This window comes from Hibiscus syriacus, unplaced genomic scaffold, assembly GCF_006381635.1.
Source record: "Hibiscus syriacus cultivar Baekdansim isolate YM2019G1 unplaced genomic scaffold, ASM638163v2 tig00000715_pilon, whole genome shotgun sequence".
Lineage (NCBI taxonomy): Eukaryota > Viridiplantae > Streptophyta > Magnoliopsida > Malvales > Malvaceae > Hibiscus > Hibiscus syriacus.
This window is the reverse complement of record NW_024061811.1, coordinates 1,244,777-1,267,710: the sequence shown is the minus strand read 5'-3', so window position 1 is coordinate 1,267,710 and position 22,934 is coordinate 1,244,777. Positions and strand designations below refer to the sequence as shown.

Here is a 22,934-nt window from a genome sequence, read left to right as displayed (position 1 = left end):
TTTCATAATATTTTTTTCAAGGAATATATATATATATATAAAATCCAATTAAAGTTTTCATTTAATTCAAAATTTTAAAATAAAATATAACCATTTAAAAATAAATCAGAAAACCATTAATTATTCAAATATCTCTTTCTATTCTTCAAAACAAATATCTCATTTAATTGTTCAAATATCCATGTGGATGTGGAGTAGGCGCAAAGCTCTTTAGGACCTGATTTGATTGATTTGGGCCTTTTCATGATTTTGTTGGGATCTATCTTTCCCGACATCGATGAGTAAATTAATTGACTAGAAGTTCAAGTAAAATAGATATATTATTTATTAAAGAAGACGGACCAAGGCCACTCCTTGATTACTTTTTCTTTGTCTATGTAAATAAAAGTAAACACGATGGGGGGGGGGGAATAATTGAAATATTGTACCATCTATCTTGTTGAGTACATTTGTCACCCCCAAATTATTCTCTAATACTTTTTTAACCTAAGTTCTGTAAAAGATGTAAAGTGAGGAGTTGGGATTTTGGTAGCATAGTCATAATGATGTACCAATGAACACACATGTAATAACAATAATATCTAAGCAATGGAAATGCACCGCCCCAAAAAAGTCATTGGGAAGGACCAAAAAGCAGCGGTAGCCAGTCGATGTAGGCCACCGTATGCAGCTAAGGTCAACAAAATTATTTGGTCCCGCGTTCACATGCGGCGTGCTCTGGTTTCATTTCGTGCTGTCTGTCTCGCTAGTCATCGACAGCTGCAAACCAAATACCAAGTATTAGGAGAGCTGCCCGGGTTTTAGCTTTACTTATGTCAATGCCTTTACTTGTCAAAACATCCATTAATCGCATTAGAACTATTTTCTCTTGGAATTTCACACTTTAGCTATTAAAATTCTCTAATAAAAATCCACAGCATCTTTAAAAAAATCACATCATATTTTATTTTTAAATAGTGAAAATGAAAATAATTTTTTTTTCAATATTAGTAAATGTTGTAAATTGACAAAAAGAAAAATGGAGTTTATAGAAAGAATATAATGATGAAAGTAGGGCTAATAAAATTTCCCAATTGGTATTCAATAATTGGTTATTGGTTTTAATAACAAAATGATATTTATCATTCATGTAAGTTTCAAATCAAACAAATATTTAATATGTGTAAATATGAATGTTAAATAAACAAATTTATAATAATATAACCAAAATTATTAGTCTAATTAGACGTGACAATGAATATTTTATACTTTTATCTAATTAAGGGGTCGTTTGTTTAATGTTGAATGGAACCATTCAGCGTTGAAAGCTGAATCATTCAGCGTTGAATGTTGAACCGTTCAGCATTCAGCGTGTTTGATTCTCACCTCTGAATGAAACAACAAAACACTGATGAATGATTCATCATTAAAGTATATTCTGAATAAGCACCCGGTATTTTACCATAATACATATTTTTTCACATGTTGTCTTATTAAACAATCATATCTTATAATATAATAAATCATTATGAAGGTAAAAAATGAAAATATTCATAATTCAGATTGTACATTCAGAACCATTATCATACATCATGTCACATTCAGAGCTAATTCATACAGAGCATTTGAATCATTCAGGTCATTGAATCATTCAGCGCTTAATCATTTTATTTTATCAAACAACCCCTAAATTAGATATTAGATACTTTAACTTTTAATAAATTAGTTATTAGTTTCAACCATATTTTTATTCTCAAATTCTAATATATATATATATATATATCTTTAAAAAAGTTGAATGCCCAAAAAATTTGTTAGACCTGATGAAATTGTCGTATACTTACCAACAAAAACTATCAAATAAATATTTTGTTGTTTATCGTATACGACCAAACAATGTACCAAATGAATGATTAATATGATGTTTATGGTAAACTACCAAATTATTAGCAAATAATGAACCCGATGTTCATAGTTTTCATTAAAATTAGTTGCTTTCGTAACTTAATATGTTTAGTGATAGATCTAGAAATTATTTTAAGGGTAAATACACATGTATTAATAATATAAAATTTTATATGGGTAGACATAATAAAATCTCATTATAAACAAAATCAATAAAATAAATAATTAACTGAAAAAATTGAATTTTAAGATAGGCACGTGTACATCTCGAGTAAAGAGTGGATTCACTGAATATGCTTATGATGACTCTAACTATTCCTATTCTTATTTGGCACGAAACGGCAATTACAAGTGTATATAATTCGTATCCCATATATTCATTTTCATATAATTACGTAAACTACAATTATTTGTGTCGAAAACCTAAAGAAAAATACAGTATATGGCCAACATATCACGTTAATGTGATTTTAATGCTTCGTGTCGAATTTATTATATTATTTTTATGTTTATATATTTGAGTTGATTGCAACCACAATTCACGTGAAGTTCCCACAAAAGACGATGATGGGCCTAATTTGGAGTTTTTGGCTAACTCACAATAACCATTTGATTCCCCTCGGAATCACGCCATGCTTATGGAACAATACGACACAATTTGTTATTAGGGGCCAATCAATAAATAATAAAAACAGTGAGAAAAGAAGAAGCATTATTTGCCTGCCCCAAGGTTACGTACGACCGTGACCTCTGTCGTTAAAAATAATCACTGAAATCGATATTGCTTGAACGTAAATTTGATCATTTAAGTAATAGTCATATTTACGTTTATTACATATATTTTTGGTACACACATTTACGTTTATTATACTAATAGTATGAATATGGGGAAAATATATAAAATTAAATACGTTAAATTTTGAATGTTATACAAAATTATTTGAACTAATCCTATCCACCCAATTAACACATGCAATTCAATAATATGTAGCAGTAGTACAATGAATATGAACCGCGTGGTACTCTACGAATTACAAAAATGCTCAATGCTCACCTACCCAGTTCCTTACCGATTTAATATCAGGGACCCCTCACCTAGCTTATTTTCTATAAGTGTTAGATATGTATATTTATTAGAAATATTATTCTTCTATTGGATTGACGACGATATCTTAATATGTAATGGTAATTTTTCATACATGATTATTACCGATAGTTAGTGTGTCTTTTTTATTACTTCAAATGATAACTGGTTAACTGTTAATTTAAACGGTGCCGTTTGGATGGCAGAATACATCCATGAACATTTGAACATCGGACGAAAGAAAATAATCTTTGATTACGTAGGTCACGCTCAATCCATAGTCCAAAACTATTTAATTATCCAAAAAAAAAAGTCCAAAACTATTTGATTGTGTTGTCGGGGAAAGGTGCCAACACGTGGCGTAAAGAGAAATGCGGGTACATTATTCTTGCAGTACGATGCAGCGGTAGTTGATTAAAATCTTTCTCCAGTACTTCACCCCTCCTTCACTGGGGAGAGCTGCTTTGCTTGCTGGCTACTGTTACTACTAATACTACTCCCCCACTGCAGCAAAAAACTTATAAAAAGCGCCATTATTATCACTCACAAAGGCACAAAAAAAAGGAAAAAAGAAAAGAAATTGATTTTATCAAAATGCTGTAGCTAAACAACAACAGCAAGAAGAAGATGATGAAATGAGCGGTGGCGTGCAGTGCTGTTCTCTGGAAGCTTAAAGTGTTGATTTTGTTATACAAAGCGGCCAAGCAACAAACATTATCAGAACGAAGGGAGAGAAAAAAGTAGGAAAAGGGCACCAACACAAAGACAAAAGCAAAAGAATTGTTACAAGCAAGAAGCTAAGTTTTCTTCTTCTTTTTATTAAAAAAAAGAAGGGAACTTGACGTGTGTGATTGTGTTCTTGTTATTTTTTTCACAATGAGGGGAAGAATTCTGGCGTTGTTGGTTTTTTGTTTGGTTACTGCAACGGCGACGTTTGCATCCACCGTCACGTACGATAGCCGAGCGATTGTCATCGACGGGAAACGCCGCGTTTTGGTATCCGGCTCCATTCACTACCCTCGCAGCACCCCTGATGTAAGCTTGAATTTTCTGTCATTTTCCCCTCGTTTTCCCTTTACCTGTTTTTGGAAGAGGAAAAAATGTGTTTCATGTTTTCAGATGTGGCCGGACCTTATACAAAAATCCAAAGACGGAGGATTAGATATGATCGAAACATACGTTTTCTGGAATCTGCACGAACCAGTTAGAAACCAGGTTCTGCCTTCTTTTTTCCTCTTCAGTTGCTGTGCTTTAACTGTTCTGAACTTAAGCACTAAAAATTAATCCCATTGATTATTTCCCTGAGTTTTGATTATCGATGTTTACAGTATAATTTCGAAGGAAGAAACGATTTGGTTAAATTTGTGAAGTTAGTTGCAGCAGCTGGTCTTTATGTTCATCTGCGCATCGGACCATATGTTTGTGCTGAATGGAATTATGGGTAAAATTTTATTTATTTATTTATTTATTTTTGGGTATGTTTAATTTTCTTTTATTTGTTGATAAAATATTTGCAGCGGATTTCCTCTTTGGTTACATTTTATACCCAGGATCAAGTTCCGAACCGATAACGAACCATTTAAGGTAATATATTTATCCATAAAAATATTATTACTTTATTACTTATATAAATTAATCTCTTCTTTATTCATCATTCTCTTCTGTTTCGTAAAGTTCACTGAAATTGTTGGAAGAACTGTTAGCTGAAATGATTAAAAACAAGTGTAAAAAAATTTTTTAGGCAGAAATGCAGAGGTTCACGGCCAAAATTGTGAACATGATGAAGCAAGAGAAATTGTATGCATCACAAGGAGGACCCATTATTTTGTCACAGGTATACGTTTTGTCTTTGCTCTTTTCTTCTCCAACTTTCTTATGAACAATTCCTGTTGTTGTTGTCGGTGCTATAATATTTCCCCTAATGGTTTTCTGGGTTTTCTTGTACAGATTGAAAATGAGTATGGAAACATTGATTCAGCATATGGGGCAGGTGCAAAACCATATATTAAATGGGCAGCTGATATGGCTGTCTCATTGGATACTGGAGTTCCCTGGGTCATGTGCCAGCAATCTGATGCTCCTGACCCCATTGTAAGTTTGGGGTTTCAAGATTTAGGTTTTTTACTTGCAATTTCGATCATAGTTAATTGTTTCGCTTGGAATTTGCATGTTTTAGTCGAAAGAGGTTCAGTATGTTTCTTGTTTGTTTTGAAAATCAGGGCATTGGTTGGTGTTTGATGCATAATTTCTTGTTTTATCTTGGCAATGACAGATTAACACCTGCAATGGATTCTACTGTGATCAATTCACTCCAAATTCTAATAAGAAACCGAAAATGTGGACCGAGAATTGGTCTGGATGGTATGGTGTCCAAGTCCAACTCGTCAATATAATTTACAATCTGACTTCTATTTAGTAGCTGTTTTGGTGATATGGATTAAATGTCTCCATCATAATGCCTGATTGCTTGCTTCTCTTATTCAACTTTTTATCAAAAAGTATTTCTTCATTACTTCCCAATATATTTCAAATGCTAGGTTCCTTTCATTTGGTGGTGCCGTTCCCTACAGACCTGTAGAAGACCTAGCATTTGCGGTTGCACGGTTTTACCAAAGAGGTGGAACTTTCCAAAACTATTATATGGTAATCATAATTGGAGTTTCAAATGTGTTTGTGCATTGGCTTTTATAGTAATAAAATTCAATCCTAGAATCTAGTACGCAGTCTCATTTCGAACGGAACATATGGGTCAATTTTTTTGTTTTTTCTTAAAACAGTATCATGGTGGAACGAACTTTGGCAGGACTACAGGTGGACCCTTCATTGCTACTAGTTATGATTATGATGCTCCGATTGATGAGTACGGTATGTCTTCAGTCAATCTAATAATTTTTTTTATCACTTCTAAGCATCTACTTGGCCTCCTGTAACATACTTGAGGTTATCATCTTGTATGCAACTTGACTCATATTGGTGGTTATTACAATAGAATGAGTTATGTAAAACCATGATTATTCGGTTTATAATTTCGTAAACGACATCTTCTAAGTTTCACCTGTCTTCCAATTCACTGTTTTTTTTTCAGGACTTGTTAGACAACCTAAGTGGGGTCACCTAAGAGATGTTCATAAGGCTATAAAGCTTTGTGAAGAAGCACTGATAGCCACTGATCCTACCATTTCCTCCTTGGGTCCAAACTTGGAGGTATTTTCCATATTTATTCTCTTCCTTTCTCATTTTAAAAGAGAACCTTACTTCTTTGCTTCTATGTTGGTTATGAATAAGAACTCAAGGAGGGCTGCCTCTTTATTACTTCTTTGTCTGATTGGTGAGCAAGGATCCCGTTGAAATCTCAAGGATCATAATATTTTATACACATAAATGACAAAAGATAAATCACTTTTTTTCTGATCATAAACTCTTCTTAAGACTTTTCTCGAGAACAAAATGTGCTCAGGCTATTATTGAAAGATATAGATGAAAATCAATTAACAGTGGTCCAACAGTTTCTTCTGCCAGATCTTGTTCAAATTAACCTGTTCATCGACGTGTTTCCTTCTTCTTCCCAGGCTGCTGTATATAAAACAGGATCAGTATGTTCTGCTTTTCTTGCCAATGTGGACACCAAATCTGATGCAACTGTTAAATTCAATGGTAATTCATACCTTTTGCCTGCGTGGTCTGTCAGTATCTTACCAGACTGCAAGAATGTGGTTTTGAACACTGCCAAGGTATGCTTCATTAGCACATTCGCCACCCACTTCAAGTTTTGTTTAGCTTCATTAGCAGCTTAACCAACTTGCTTCTTGTTCTAGATTTTTCATGCCATAACTAGTCAAGATTCTTGTTGACAAGCTTCTTTGAAACGTTGGAATGAATAAAGTAAATCATGTAAAGCTAGCTTTTCTATCTTCTCTTACAAAAGGATCATAGCTGGAAATTCAAGTTGTCATTATTTTTGGGTTCATAGAACCCAACTCTGCAAAAGAAACTGTCTGAAAACCTCCCTCGCAGTTGTACAAACAGTGTATTTCTTCCTCGGATTAGGTCAGTCTTTTAGGATCTCAATCGGCTTTCACCTTTGATCAAATGAAATGGGGGGATACATATTTAACAAGCTAACTGCAATGAACCTTCCATATCGGTTGTTAAGTATAATTTGCTGAGTTTATGATTATTTTCACTTCAGAACACTAATCGGATCATTTCTGTAGATTGTGTCTGCTTCATCTGCCATGGATTGCTTGCATTTATATTTACTTAATTATGTCAATTTGTTCTTTCAAGTAACTCATATAGTTTTATTCTTCACATGACAGATTAACTCTCAGACTGTGATTCCTAGCTTCATGCATGAATCTTTGAATACCAATGCCAACTCAACTGACTCAAGTGGATCAGGCTGGAGTTGGATAAACGAACCTGTGGGCATCTCAAAGGCTAGTGCATTTAGTAAACTTGGATTGTTAGAGCAAATCAACACTACTGCTGATAAAAGTGACTACTTGTGGTATTCGTTAAGGTATCCTGGTGGTTTATTTTAGAAGTTGTTTCCTAGGGGCATAAGTGCTACCCTTCACTATATGCATATAAATTGAGAAAACTATTCACTATATATTTAAAAAGAATTGTTGATTGCTTTTGGCAGCATGGATATCAAGGGAAATGAGCCTTTCCTTCAAGATGGATCTCAAACCATCCTCCATGTTGAATCACTTGGGCATTCTCTTCATGCTTTTATTAATGGGAAACTTGCAGGTAGATGGAAACAAAATATATTTTCAAAGCATAATATCTTAGATTTCCATAGTATATATATATATATATATATATATATATATGGTCATCTTCATTGCAATTTACTCATCTTTTCACTTGTCCTAGAGTTCTGCTCTGATATAGTATTAACTTCAAGGTTTCTATAGTAATATGGGATTGAATGAAACTTATGAAAGGAATGACATTTTGAGTAAAGATGAGATAACTATAGACCGTTCAATATTGATTGTTTGTGTGCATCTTTCAAAACTTTCGACAGGGAGCGGAACTGGTAATAGCGGTAATGCTAAGGTTAAAGTGGATATCCCCATCACACTTGTACCTGGGAAGAACACAATCGATCTGCTGAGTTTGACTGTAGGACTGCAGGTTTAATTCCTCCTCACTAAAATATACATAATCATTAACTGAAAAATGGAAATATTTATCTCCAAATTGTAGTGATGAAGTTATTACTTCCTCTCTAAGTTGAATATGTTTTCTGTTGGACAAACCAGTTCCAATAGGAATAATTCGATAAGTGTATAATCTAATTGGAGACATATATTTCAGAACTATGGGGCCTTTTTTGACCTATCAGGGGCGGGGGTCACTGGTCCGGTGAAACTAAACGGTTTAAACAATGGTAGCAGCATTGATCTCTCCTCACAGCAGTGGACATATCAGGTCAGTGTCTCTTTCTTTCACTATGCTGCCAATGTTGATCATCACAGATAAACACTGCATTTCTTTATAACCTACAAACCGAGAAAACAGGATCTAAGAAATGGATTTGAATGATCTCCGATGCAACTGTGAATGCAATTTGTTCTTTTTCTGTTATAAATCATTTGTGGTAAGATGGCACTTAATATAACATGCCGCACTCTTGCTGAAGATGAACCAAAACCCTGAACAAATTTAACCCCTGAAAGAAAATTTTGCAACTGTACTGTAATTTTCCTTGTTAATGTAATCATGAATATAGGTCGGACTTAAAGGAGAAGATGCAGGTCTACCAAGTGGAAGTTCATCACAATGGATCTCACAATCCGGCTTGCCTAAGAATCAACCCCTAATATGGTACAAGGTAATTCTTAACTTTAAATTAGATATGAAATATTCGATAAGGTATTAATCCTATCCTTCTTGCATTAGTTACTTTTATATACTTTATTTTTCCTTTTAGTCATGCACACACATACCGACATACGGGGGAGGGGGTCATAATTTTTGGTAGTCAAAAATCAAAATATAATTTTACCATTATATTAACTTGTATCTTTATATTTTTAGGAACCAAACTGCATTTTTATAAATTTAGGGGAGTCAAAATGAAATTTACCATTCTATTAAATTATAACAATAAAACTTCTAAAGGGACCAAACTATAATTTTTCCATTTAGGGGGCCAGGGCCCTTGCCAGCCCCCATCCGCCTGTGTGTGTATATTGGCACTTATCCATTTTGATCCAGCATGAACTTCCATGATACGAGTTAGTCTTTGGTCTTTATTATTCATAAAAATTTTGCGACGGATCGCATAGTTGAATAGAATCTAAGCTATTAGTGCTCAAACTTCTGTATGCAGACAAATTTTGATGCCCCAACTGGGAATGCTCCAATTGCATTAGAATTCACTGGGATGGGAAAGGGTGAAGCATGGGTGAATGGTCAGAGCATTGGACGATATTGGCCGACCTATATCGCTCCAAATGGTGGCTGTACTGACTCTTGTAATTATAGAGGACCTTACGGTGCAGACAAATGCCGCAAGAATTGTGGGAAGCCATCTCAGAAATTGTGAGTATCAAAGAGTCTACGCTAGGTAAGTTTGAGAATTGCTACTACTATAAAATTCTTATTCAGGTATATCCGTCTCACTTGCAGCTACCATGTACCCCGTTCATGGCTGCAATCAAGTGGTAACATTCTTGTATTGTTCGAGGAAATTGGTGGGGATCCGACACAGCTTGCTTTTGCGACTAGACAGACGGGAAGTTTGTGCTCACATGTATCTGAATCACACCCATTACCTGTAGATATGTGGGATTTGGATTCGAAAACAAGAAGGGCTTCAAACTCTACACTATCCCTCAGTTGCCCGTCTCCGAATCAGGTTATTTCTTCAATCAAATTTGCAAGTTATGGAACTCCTCTTGGCACTTGCGGCAGTTTTAGCCATGGCAGGTGTAGCAGCACTAAAGCACGCTCCATCGTACACAAGGTTCAATCTTGTTCTCTATCTGTATGCAAATTTTAATTGTTGCAGCCAAACCATTCTCGTTCATGACAATTGTTAAAACTATACAGGCTTGTGTTGGATCGACAAGTTGTAGTATCTGTGTGTCAACAAGCACGTTCGGTGACCCTTGCAAGGGAGTAAAGAAGAGCTTAGCAGTAGAAGTTTCTTGTGCATGAAGAAATGTCAATAAGCATGCATTATTGGGTGCAAGCGAAGCATTGTCCTCCCAGTAAGTGTTCAAATCAAATAAGCTTTCGGGCAAAGGATTCTTCTCAAGAGAGAAAGGGGGGGGGGGATGTCTCATACCGGAATGTTTCTTGCTAGCACTAGAAAAATAAACGTTAGTGTAATGGTAACTTTAGTGGCATTTCTGCATAGTATCTTTTAGCAGAGCACATGCCTTGTCATAGAAACATTAAAACCACAACTTAAAGAAATCAAAGTTGCTTCAGTTTATCATCGTTATACTACAACATTATGCACCGTCCGAGTTTTATAATTTGAATGACACCATTGTTATTACATCTTAGAAGTTGTAGGTTCAAACGCGTTTCAACAGCCTCCTAAAGGAATTATGAGTAATTTAGGCATTACATAAAAAAATATATGAAACATTTGGATTTATAGCAATGTAGCAAAGAATACTAGTCAAATAGGAACTTACCTTTGAAACAAAAGATGAAACGTCCACAAACATGGAGACACTATAAGTAATGAGGAGAAAACAAAATGAGTAAGCGAAGGAAAAGAAAACGAAATAATATCCTTGACACTATTGATTATCGAAATATAGGAAGATCATATTTTGTTTGTGGTTTGGAACTTGGAAGTCGCTTCACCTACTGCAATTACAGAGTTTGAGGTTTCCTCTCCGAGGTCGCTTGCCATCTTTAGAAAATAACTATGCCTGACAAATACACCATTTACAACCTTGGCTTACCAACCAAAAAGAGGAACATTTAAAACCTAAGATAATATCGTAAGCAAAATTGAAGAACTTAATTGATGGTTAACATCTTTACATACCATCTGGTGTCTGCAGTCAACTCGGGGTGGAAAACAGTTGCCAGCAATTTTCCTTGCCTCACGGCAACTATCACTTTCTTTTCAGGCACATCAGACTCCTAAAATGCTCAAAAATTTAGATGACAAGAAGAGAAATAAATGAAATATATGCGCAATCAATTACTTGGAAATTTATAGGAAAGCATGATTAACAACAAATCTAGATTCCTTTAGTTAAAGGAAAGTCTATAAAATTTTATTGTTTTTGTTTTCGACTACAGCGACGAAGAATTCAATAGAAAAAGTGTCGGTATACCTCTTGAATTTCAATGGCTCAAGTATAGCACCTTATTTGATGGGATAGGATAATCAGCAAGCACTTCAACTTCTGGCCCAACATCAAGGACGGCAGGAGCACGGATGAAAACACCGCGAAATGTCTCAGGGCCGCCTTCTTTGGATGCAAGTTCTGGCACTACAAACTCTGCCTCAAAGCTTTGGATCTAAATAAAATTTGGTTTGTTTAAAAAAGAAACCATTTAGTTCAATGTTAGAAGCTTAAACCAAACCCTCCGAAAAAAGAAAAAAGAAAAAAAAGGTGATCTTAAAACAAATTGGGAAACAAGGGTATGGGGACGTTGAAATCTTCTTCATCACTGTAAATTTGATTTCCGCAAGTGAAAATAGTAAAAGCAAGCTCTATTCTTAGACTCCCCGGATCATCCCCTACTCATTTGACATAAACATTTTCAGTACATCCATACAACACCATTATAGCATCATCATACCCATAATCATTTAACTAGTCCCACAATCATTTGAGGTTTTGGATCCATGTGCTGTGTGGGGTCTTTCTCTAAAGAACATACTTGTGTGTTAAAAGCTGATTAGAAAACATGGAAAATTCACCTTTTTATGGGTTTCCATGGGTTTCCATTCTACAAAATGCATGTTTTTTTGCACTAATATCGACACAACTTCTGCACAGTACAACAGTATACAGTTTATAAGCATCACAGAAGTTATATGTAATTACCTGACTCCCAAAGTAATTTCTATGGACGGTGCAATCCAAACCCCCAACTAGTTCCTGCCCTCCTTTCTGTCCTGAAAAAGTTGCAAAATTTCAAATTCAAAATCTTTTGAATAATCTAATTTTGGAAAATTGCGTGGTGCAAAGAACAGAAACTGAGAAACATACCAACTGCTTTGTTTGCCAAAAATATAAGGCCTGCACAAGTCCCCCAAACTGGCTTCCCCGTTTGCACAAACTCACGCAGCGCTGGAAACTTGCCAGAAATGAAACAATATTAACCAAACAAATGCAAAGGAGAAAATGATGGAAGTTTTCAACCGAGGATGCCACGAAAACTGGCTGATAATGACACACATGAAAACATAACGAGTTGTTTGGTCAGATACTCTTTGCAAATAAGTCATTTAAACACTATAAAAACTCGAATCAGAGTTAGTTTTAGCAATTAATTCATTTATGATCAAAGTCCTGAGCTATATATCCTTCAAAAGATCTAACAATGCCAAACCCATTCAGCCCTTTTGCATAGCTCAAAAACGTCAATCGCTGGTACCAAAGCATCTCAAAATCCACCAAAGTTGCACTTATTTTGTTTGAATTACTACTTCAGTCTAATTGTTTACTCATTCTCAGCCAAAATGACCTCAAATCTTGGCATTCGTTTATGGCTTGAACTAATAGCAAAAAGCAAGCAACAAGAAAACAAGCCAAAACAGATACAAATATAAAAAAATTGAAGAATGAGAATATACAAGATTGTGAAACTCAGCAAGTTTAGCCATGGTGGTGCTTTCTCCACCAGGGAATGATAAGAGAACTGATACTTTGAAGCTGCTCTGGCTTCCTTATCTCCACTCCTTTCACTCCTAACCTCCTTAAGGCTGCAAAAAGTAAATAATAAAATATAACGTTTTCAGCCAAACATGAAAACTCATGAATAAAGCATTTGGGATATCAAGGTTCGAAGATTATTGCCTGCCATGTGTTCGTTGAAAGATCCCTGCAAAGCCAGTACTCCGACGACTCCCATGCTTGATACTTTCAGTCGACGAGAGAAACAGAAACGTCGAGTAATTGTATCGTTTTCTTTATTTCCTTTGCTTTCTATGGTTGTATTTTAACTCTTCGGCAGCCGAAATGTTAACCAATCAATACATACTTGGGAAAAAAACCTGGAGGCTATTGCGCAGTTGGCGTCTTTGCCACCAAACCACCCCACTCACTACAAAATAGAGTAATTATATTTTACTATTAAAAAGTTGTATTTTACGATGAATTTGTGATTAAGTTATCAATTTTTTTTTTGTTTTTATCCTTTGTTCTTAAAAAATTAATAATAACATTTAAAGACAAACACATAATTTTATATTAAAATGATGAATTTTTAAAATTTTAAGAGATAATGAACTTATAAAATTATAGATAAGTGAAAACATATTATCAATTGTAATTTGTAAACACAAAAAAAAAACTACCTAAAATATATATTAATTAAAAAAATTAGGAGTATTTTTAGGGGCGACTGTTCTCACGCACCCTCTTCAATCAATTTTTGGTGACGTTGACATTTCACATAAAGTAATATTATGTTATCATTGAAAAAATATATAAAAAATCATATTAATAGTTTTATCTATTTTTAACGATAAATTATCAAAATATAACTACAATATGATTTTAAGAGTAATTTATTTAAAATAATTGAATAATTAAAATAAAACAGTGAAAGTAATTAGATAACTAAGTCCATAGTTTATCCAATTTTCAAATATCCCCTTGATTATTAGTGTTTTTTAATTAAGTTTTCTAATTATAAAAGATACAAATTAATGATCGGACTTCTTTTTTCTTTTTGATTGATAATTATCGGACTTAAATAATGATTATTTGATTGTTTTCGTTAAAATTTTAATGAAAATAATGTGATAATTAATAATATTGATATAAAAATAAATTTAATTTTAATCAAAAAAGTTAATTTTCAAACTTTTACTAAACAATTAGTTTTCAGTATTGATAAAAATATTTTTTATATTTTGTTTTAAAATTTCATAATTAATTAAAAAAATCTTACTATTTGAATAGAGTATTAGAATATCATACTCTAGCATTTCCCGAACCGAATTTGGATTGCTTTAAAGCCTAAACAATTCGGTGTATTGACGGACATAATTAGTCCTAAACGGACGGTGTCAACGTAATCAAATAAAAAAAACAAATGTTTTATTTAATAATTATGCCCTAAGGACAAAAGGAAAAACCTTGAAAATATAAAACAGCCACATTTTTCTGAAGTTACTTATAAACTAACAAGAAAATCGTTTTTGTTGTTGTTTTGTCGATACACGTCGCCTTCCTTATTTTCTGAATTCAACCCCAAAAGCGCAAGCAAGGAGAAGAAATCGTTAGGAATTCAAAGTTCTGGTTTCTCTGATTCGTGCTCTGACTTGGAAAACAGAGACCGAAATCGTCCCTGGGATCCAAGGTTCAATTTCCTCGGGTTAACAAATTTTCCACTCGGCTTTGAAATTTGTGATTTCCTTCTTCCCTGGTACAAAGACTTCCTCGTCCGTCTTTTACTAATTAAATCAAATTCAAAATTAGGCTTTTTCTTAATGATTTTTAAGATATTTGGGGGAAATATTGGGAGAAAAAGGCCAACTTAAAAAACTGGAGGTTTAGCGATGTTGGGTGTCGTTCGTTGTGGCTTTGATGTCGAAAGATGTTCCTTTCATTTGGCTGAATGGCATCCTTTGGAATAGTAAAGCTGATTAGGGCTTCAAGCCCCCAATCCTTTTTATTTTTAAAATCAGGTATTTTTTTTCAAACCGATTTCCCCTTTTATTTTTTTATTACGTCTTTTTTTTAATGTAGCATGCATGTTTAAGTTACTTAGAAATTTCCATTGACAATTTCTTGATAGGCGGCCTATTGATCTTAGCTTATGCTCTCTTTGCAGGGTTAATAATCATTCTTCATTTGTAACTTAATACTTTCAAGGTTTCAAGTGTTCTAATGTTTAGTAACAGCTTTTCATTTGCTAGAGCAATGGGCTGCTTTGGTTGTTTCGGCTTCACAACAAAGCCCAAACAATCCGCTAGGCCCAATTGCAGGTCAAATTTTCAACTGTCCCAGGAATTTTTGTTAGATGAAAAAATAGAAGATGATGATGAAATAGAAGAAGATGATGATTGCTCATATAATGGTGATGTTACATGCACTGTTCTTAGAGATGAGGCTGAGTCTCTAGGTCGTGGCAAGCGTTCTGAAGAGTTTTTGAGATCTAAACTTAACAATGGATTAGCTTGCAGGCAGTTTCCTGTCAAGGAAACTAACATGATTATTCGCTCTGAGGCAAGCATTGAAATAAATTATTTCACCTCATTGTCACTAAATGCTATTGTGTATGTCAATATTGTTGTCTTGTGGATGTGTTTCCAGCTTGTGAAATATCTTTCCTGCTTCTTTACTCTGATTAAACAAGTAATCTTCATTTCATTGTTTCTGGCTCTTATGCTTAAGAAGTTATGAAAAAACTTGAACCATTTCAGGATGAAAATGGGAATAAGATGATTAATGAGTATGTGCGGGAATATAAGATTGGTTCTGGTAGCTATGGAAAAGTGGTAATGATATTGTTGAAATTCACTTTTTACATAATTTTCATAAAGGAATAAAATGTTAACTATTTTGTTTGCTTTTGTGGCAGGTTCTTTATCGAAACAATGTAGATGGGAAACACTATGCTATTAAGGTTAGTAGCTTGTTTCAGTGGGGAAATGTGTTTCTTCTGAGAGTAAAATGGCTGTAACAATTGAGAACGAATGCTTTCTGGCAATTCAGTTGCATTTATTTGTTTGGCAGCATAGTTTTTAAAATTCAAGAAACATTTGGTTCATTAGTTTGTTATAGTTATAGGTTAAATTTGGTTTCGTGTTTTGTGGATCTAGTACAATTTATGCCAAATTAAGTTCATCTTCCAATCATGGATTGTTTTTTCATTGAATTACAGGTCTTTCATAAGTCTCATTTATTAAAGGCAAGGGTTGGTCCGTCAGAGACTGCAATGAGTGATGTTCTTCGCGAGGTATTGGCTTGATAGTTTGTGGAGAGAGCTACGTTAATAATCTACTGTTGACATGTGAAGTAATTATTATTATTTGGCTGAGTGGCCATATATATCTTATCAATTTCCCTTACAGGTTCTAATCATGAAAATTTTGGAACATCCCAATATAGTTAATCTCATTGAGGTGATTGATGACCCAGCAATGGATCAATTCTACATGGGTATTTATATTTTCCTTTTTTTTTCTTTTCTTTCTCTGGCAGGTGTTGTGCTTAAAATAGTGGTTGAATTACCATTTTTTTGTAGTTCTTGAATATGTGGAAGGCAAATGGGTTTGTGACGATTCTGGTCCTCAAGGAGGCATTGGAGAAGATACTGCAAGGAAGTACCTGCGAGATATAGTATCTGGGCTTATGTACCTCCATGCTCATGTATGATTTAAAACCATTTTCTTTTGCTTTATTTCGTTTATTCTTTCATATTTTCCTATAACTCTATCAGGTGTGTGTGTATTGTGTGTGATATGTCCTACTAAATTCATGTTTGGATAAATATGATAAAGTTTTTTTTTCTGAACTCTTGTCCAGACAAAATTTTCCCGTGTGCTGCTTTTCCTTGTTTTTGTAAAACACAATACTTAAGAGTTAAAATTGTCAGTTTAAAGCAACACCCTAAAGAAGAGAGTTGGCTAGTTGTGAATTGTGATATCTATGATGTATATTGCAGCATGTTCCTGCATGACTGATTCTCCGTCTTTTGATGTTTCAACGAGGAAATTGATTGATCTAGGAAACTTCTAATTTTCTGTGTGGTGTATAATTTCATTTCCTTGAGTTTTGCTTTTTTATCCTTATACTAGAATGGAAAGTTTTTGCATGCTCCCATTTATTTTACATTTTATATCCAGTATTGTGTTTCCTGTGGTAAACAATAAAATCATCCGCTAATTGTTGTGCTTGCTTTGATCTTTTCTTTTAAAAACAGAATATTGTACATGGCGATATTAAACCTGATAATTTGTTGATTACAAGCACGGGTACCGTGAAGATAGGAGATTTTAGTGTCAGCCAGGTGTTTGAGGTAATGATACTACTTCATTCATAAGTTTGTTCATTTGTACACATTACCTCTCTCTCTCTCTCTCTCTCTCTCTCTCTCTGTGGATGAGCCACTTTTTATCTTTTGCTTTTTACTGTTTATCATTTCAAATATTATATTAGACCCGGCAGTTAGTGTAACTGTGTGTGTTTAAGGTTTATGTTGTATGGATTTTGACACATTCATATATTTGTGCTATTTTTTTAATTATTATTTCTCGTGTTCGTATTGTGTAATAGCCAGGTCTATATAATATGATCTAAACTAAAAATTTTATGATTAGACTCTTTTTCTTATGTGAGCTAGGTTTCTTGCAATTGAATAGGATCATGCACATGTACTTGATAGGTGGTCACTTGCGAATTGATTGACAGGTTTAGTGCGTAAAAGGTTCATTTGACTCATGCACATTTAAAAGGGTTTGGTTGAAATTTTTAACAGAATTTATCCGTGTCTGATGTTATTCGGTTGGAAAGTGAGTTCTACAATTGTTTTATTTTCAGGATGAAAATGATGAGCTTCGCCGTTCTCCTGGGACTCCTGTTTTCACTGCACCTGAGTGTTGTTTAGGTCAGTGTTCGGTCTGTTAGTTGAAACTATGCTCTAGTTTTGGAGAAATAATTTGAGGACATAAAATGCTATTGTTTTTACCATTTTTGAAATCGATCAACAGGTTTAACATATCATGGTAAAGCTGCAGACACGTGGGCTCTAGGAGTTACTTTGTACTGTTTGGTACTTGGACATTATCCATTTCTTGGTGAAACACTACAAGATACATATGACAAGGTATGGGATTTGCTCTCTCTCACTTTTACACCTAGCCATGCACGTGTTCTTTCTAGTTGCTCTTTTTTTTTCTTCTCTCACGTAGCCAATGATAACATGATTCATTTTATTTCTGCAGATTGTTAATAACCCTCTAATTCTGCCAAATGACATAAACCCGGCATTGAGGAACTTACTCGAAGACCTTCTTTGCAAAGGTTAGTGAAGTTGTCCTTTCTGAGCTCGGGGTCCTTAATACCCAACACTAATGTTCATCTGCCCCGCCACATGGTTGTGTTGTTCTTGATGGTTCCGAAAATGTGAACATTTTTTCAGACCCAAAACATAGGACGACTTTGAATGATGTAGCAGAGCATTCTTGGGTTAGGGGAGAAGATGGACCTATCCCCCAGTACTTATGTTGGTGTAAGCGAAATAACTATTATTACCTGACGGAAGATCTAATGGGAGAAGCGGAACTCACTTGACAGCGATCCCATGAATAAAAGTTGATATGGATAATAAGTCATTGATTGATCTGGTGATGAGAGCAGAGCAGTACAGATTTTTTTTGTCCCTCCTACGAAGTAATGCTTAAATCTGCAAGGATTGCGAGAATGAAAAAAAACTCCTAATCAAGAGTCCATAGCCTGCTAAATTATCTTGTAGGGAAAAAACAAGCAAACTTGCTATTGGGCAGAAGAGGAAGCACAATGAGAAGAAACCAGTGAGGATTTGCATTGACATCACTTGTCAACTAAAAGTGGGCGGACACCATAACATCATATTATTTATTGGTTGTGAAATTTTGTTTGTCGCTTGAATACTCTCTTTATTTATTTGTTCCTATCAACTTATTCACCCTATTTTCATTTAATTAGAATATAATGAAAGTCAACTATTAGCTGCATTCTCACTTTCATTATCAAAATGTACAAATTAAACTGAATTCTACTACTGCTTACATCTTTCTACTGCTTTTCTTTTAACTTCCCCAATATTCAATTTGGTTCAAGAAACTCAATGGTAATTGTAAATCTGAAACTATATATTTCTTAATTTTTTTATTCTTAGGGTAAATTTGACAGCATAAGGAGTACTCTTGGTGCTCTCTTCTTTTCTTTGTAGTAAGACTCCACTCAAAATGAGTTTTTTAATGATGATTTTGAGATATTTTTGTATGGAAATAATTTAAATTTTGCGATAATTTTGATAAAATTACATACGATTTTTCCTTAATAAAATTATATCATTAGGCCAAGTTATATTATTATATGTTTGAAAAAAAAAACAAATTTTAGGTTAAACTATGGTTGAAACTAATTACACATTTGGATGAATTTGGGGATGAAATTTGAATATTTAAAAGTTTAAGGACTAGTTTAGAATGAGAGTCATGGTTTGGGGAAGAAATTGATATATTCAAAAGTTTAAGGACCAATCTAAAATAAGGGTTTTAGTTTAGGGACGTATGATGCAATTAACTCAAATTTTAATTAAAACTTCACCTAGAAAAGATCATAATAGTATGCTATAGTTTAGCATGTTCATAAATAAGTAAATTTAGAAATACATGAGATGATGTATATCATGTGATGAATCCATGTTTGAATATATTTCAAAACAATGTGTGTATTGATATATGTCAAAGTAGATCACTTATGATGGTGTCAGATACATAATCCTAATGTAACAAAGCATGTTAAATGATAAAGAATGTCAATAGTGTGATATTTAATAATTTATATTAAGAGGTACAAAAATGAAAACTTATTAAATTATTAAAATGAAATTTAACTTTAGTGTTTAGGTGTTAAGTGAATTGTATGATCTTGGAATGAAGTGATAACTTTAACTTATTGTATGTAATTTATATTTTGGGATATTGATGCATGATGAATGTACTTTTAGGTTGAAATATGTTTAGATGTATTGCTTAATAAAGAATTTAACTTATTGTATCAATAACGTGATTTCGATACGAGGAATCCAATAGGTTTTCGAGTTTTACAACTACACATTGAGTTTCTACACTCAAATGGTAAGTTTCGAAATTGGTAAATTCTAATTCATAAATTTTGCTATTTAAACCCCTTTTTGATTATTTTAAATATTTGTACTTGACATGATTAATAATTTAGTCCCTAGATCGGTGTTTGATAATTGTTTGAGAGTTTGATCATTCGGTTTAATAATTTGACATCATTTAAATTCTTATAATTAATATAACATTTTCAGTTTAATTTTCGACTAAACAATATTGGAGTACTATATTATAATCTAATGTGAACCATTTTTATCCTCATCTCTACTGTTTATTTGAATTGCCAAAATTAAGCTTAGAATAAAACCAAGAGTGGCGTTCAATACATTAACTAGTAAATTACCAAAACTAAGCTATTTATCTGAATTACTTGCTAATCCATCTTTCTTTAAATTTTACTTAGAATAAAATTATACTTTTATTAATATTTTGCACATATTTATTATTAAATTTAAATATGACCTAATTATTCAATAGTAAATTATTGATTTAGGCATAACACTTTTTAAAAAAAAATAGTAGCGTTTATATATATTTACTCGACTATAAGTTACTTGCTAATCAAGTTATCTTTAAATTTCAGTCGAGATAATTGGTCCTGCAAGACAAGGTGGTTTATCTTCTTGTGCCACTATATATATTTATGGAGAAAGCGAAAGAGTAAACACGTCGCCCACAAAACACAATTGGTTTTTTCTTTCTATCGTCAGTTGTGTTGGTTTGATATTTCATCCTCATTTTAAACTTTTATTATTTTGTTATTTGTGATCCTAAAGAAGTTCACATGTCTGATGGTGATCATGTCGTTGATTCCTTAGCTGTCTCCGCCCCTGACTACTTGAAATCCCTCAAAACTTGTGATCATGATTCAACAATTATATTCTGTAAATATTGCAACAAAGGGTTCAAGTCCAGAAACGCCATTCATTGCCATATTCAGATCCATAGTCAGTATCAGGCTAGGTCGAAACCTGGAAGAAAACGTTCTCCCCAAGAATATGAAGAAGATGGTTTTGGTTGTTTAGTTAGCAATGAAACTTTCTCATCGATGCAGTTGTTGTGCCTGCATGTGAGAATCCACCAGGGCATCGGTGTTCACCACCCTCCTGCTTCAACGTCTCAAGAAGCCGAGACCACTCTGAAACTAGGGATTGGGAGTATAGTCTCTCCACGTAATGACCAAAACCTAAATTTGTTGAAAGACATGCCTAGGTGCTCTAAAACTGAAAAAAGAGGTTTGAAGAGAACGGCTAGTGACGGTGATATAATCTACGATGCAGTGTCGTTGAGATTCTGTCACGGACCTGACCATCCTCAGATGCAAAGGAGGAAGATGAAGACTGAAGAGAGCACTAGCTATCAAAATATGGATGGAGCTGCTGATAGTGAGAGCATGTTGCTTGCCAGTCCATAGAGCTTGATACCCTATTGCGATACGATGAAGTTGGAAACCCAAAATTCTAACAAGTCCAACCAATCCAGGCACTGCCAGAAAGAAGATCAATGAAGAAGGCTAAATAGAGAAAAATTGTGCTCCAATGTGAGATATGTGGCAAGACTTTTGCAACAGGTCAAGCACTCGGTGGCCACAAAACAGCCCATCGGATATAGGATCCATTAATTGAAGGTGCAGTTAGCACAGGCAAAAAACAAACAAGGAGGGTGTGGTGAAGCGAAAGAGTGTCACCAGCAACTATTGCATGAGGAAGTTCATCCTAAGAAAATGTTGGAATTGATCTCAATATCCCTTATCAGGAGTAATTGTTTCTGTCTTAATTTCTTCTACATCTGAACTTGGGGTTGAATAAATCTTCTTTGTCTAAGTTATAACTTCTTGTTACGAATAAAAATAAATATCATTTTAAAATTTATCTGTCAAGCGAAATCAAAAGTATTGCATAATAATCCATTGCATAGTTATCACTTAAACTAAACTAACGATTTTATTTCATCGTTACAATTGTATTTTACTAATGATTATAACGATAACGTTTTATTCAAGAGGTGCTTTAATTGAATATTAGCATAGGAACATATATTCTTTCAAGACTAAAAATAAAGGGTTGGATTTCTTTCAAAACAAATCACTATCAAACCAAATTTAATTGGTTGATGCAATGATAATAAAAGTGACATTTAAGAAATTAAAAAAAACTTGAATTCTCATACTAATTTTATACAAGAAAAAATCCCATCAAACTTAAAATTTTAAAATTAAAGGAAAAAAAAAACCATGGCCATGTCCTAACTGTCATGGTATCCTCCCCAATTTTCCCTTGGTATTGAACAGAAAGTAACAAGAATTTATATTAATTTTTCTCGTTCTTCTTCGATATAAATGGATAATTCGCGCCGTTTCTTAGTGTGTGCTAAATCATCAATTAGCAGAGGCAAAAGACAAGCAAGGAGGGTGTGGTGATGCTAGAGAGTGCTACCAAGTTCATCCTAAGAAGATGCACGATTTAGATCTTAATATCCTTTGTTTGGAGTCTCTCTTCTCTGTTTCAATTTCAACTTCTTCCTTTAAACTTGTGGTTAAACTACACTTTTCTTTGCATGAATTTCAACGTCTTGATATGAGTAAAAATTGATGTGTATGTATGCAGTTCAACATGTTTCTACTCATCTGTCAATTTCATGTTGCTTTTTGATTAAGTAGGACATTTCCACAGCAATTTTAACCCTTTTAAATCATTATATTAACATCTATCACATACCATGAATTATTTCAAGTGTTTGAATTCTCATTATTTTATTTAAATAAAATTGGCTTAGAATAAGAAGCAAGAGTTGATTTCAATACATTCACAACGAAAAACCCTAATTTAAAAGTTAATTGTTCATCAATCTTTCTAAAAGTTTCACTTAAAACTAAACAATACTGAATAAACTAAATTAAATATTTAATTATCATTATTGCAACAACAATAAAAGCGTAATCAA

The 22,934-nt window shown here is 33.7% G+C and overlaps 2 protein-coding genes and 1 pseudogene across 3 annotated transcripts; 2 read left to right on the top strand and 1 right to left on the bottom strand.

Annotated features, from left to right (window-relative positions):
• The first annotated feature begins 3,466 nt into the window (after positions 1–3,466).
• Positions 3,467–10,430, top strand: LOC120211506 (beta-galactosidase 8-like). The gene is made up of 19 exons (XM_039210034.1): positions 3,467–4,003; positions 4,088–4,183; positions 4,297–4,409; positions 4,486–4,552; positions 4,710–4,802; positions 4,916–5,059; positions 5,241–5,329; positions 5,506–5,611; positions 5,746–5,833; positions 6,054–6,172; positions 6,538–6,699; positions 7,288–7,490; positions 7,617–7,726; positions 8,007–8,116; positions 8,300–8,413; positions 8,715–8,816; positions 9,318–9,529; positions 9,617–9,953; positions 10,040–10,430. The coding sequence occupies exons 1-19, from the start codon at positions 3,845–3,847 to the stop codon at positions 10,145–10,147; spliced, it is 2,532 nt and encodes an 843-aa protein (XP_039065965.1). The 5' UTR covers positions 3,467–3,844; the 3' UTR covers positions 10,148–10,430.
• Positions 10,431–10,616: 186 nt separating this feature from the next.
• LOC120211495 lies at positions 10,617–13,127 on the bottom strand (annotated as a pseudogene).
• A 1,178-nt stretch (positions 13,128–14,305) lies between these two features.
• Positions 14,306–18,820, top strand: LOC120211481 (serine/threonine-protein kinase GRIK1-like). Of its 2 annotated transcripts, none has more exons than XM_039210015.1 (12): positions 14,306–14,825; positions 15,057–15,366; positions 15,564–15,638; positions 15,722–15,766; positions 16,025–16,099; positions 16,215–16,302; positions 16,388–16,512; positions 17,066–17,161; positions 17,683–17,749; positions 17,853–17,968; positions 18,087–18,165; positions 18,284–18,820. In XM_039210015.1, the coding sequence occupies exons 2-12, from the start codon at positions 15,061–15,063 to the stop codon at positions 18,433–18,435; spliced, it is 1,224 nt and encodes a 407-aa protein (XP_039065946.1). In that variant the 5' UTR covers positions 14,306–14,825; positions 15,057–15,060; the 3' UTR covers positions 18,436–18,820. The 2 variants fall into 2 exon arrangements, with proteins under 2 accessions (XP_039065946.1, XP_039065941.1); XM_039210010.1 differs by having other exon boundaries at positions 14,972–15,366; positions 18,284–18,819.
• Positions 18,821–22,934: the final 4,114 nt, after the last annotated feature.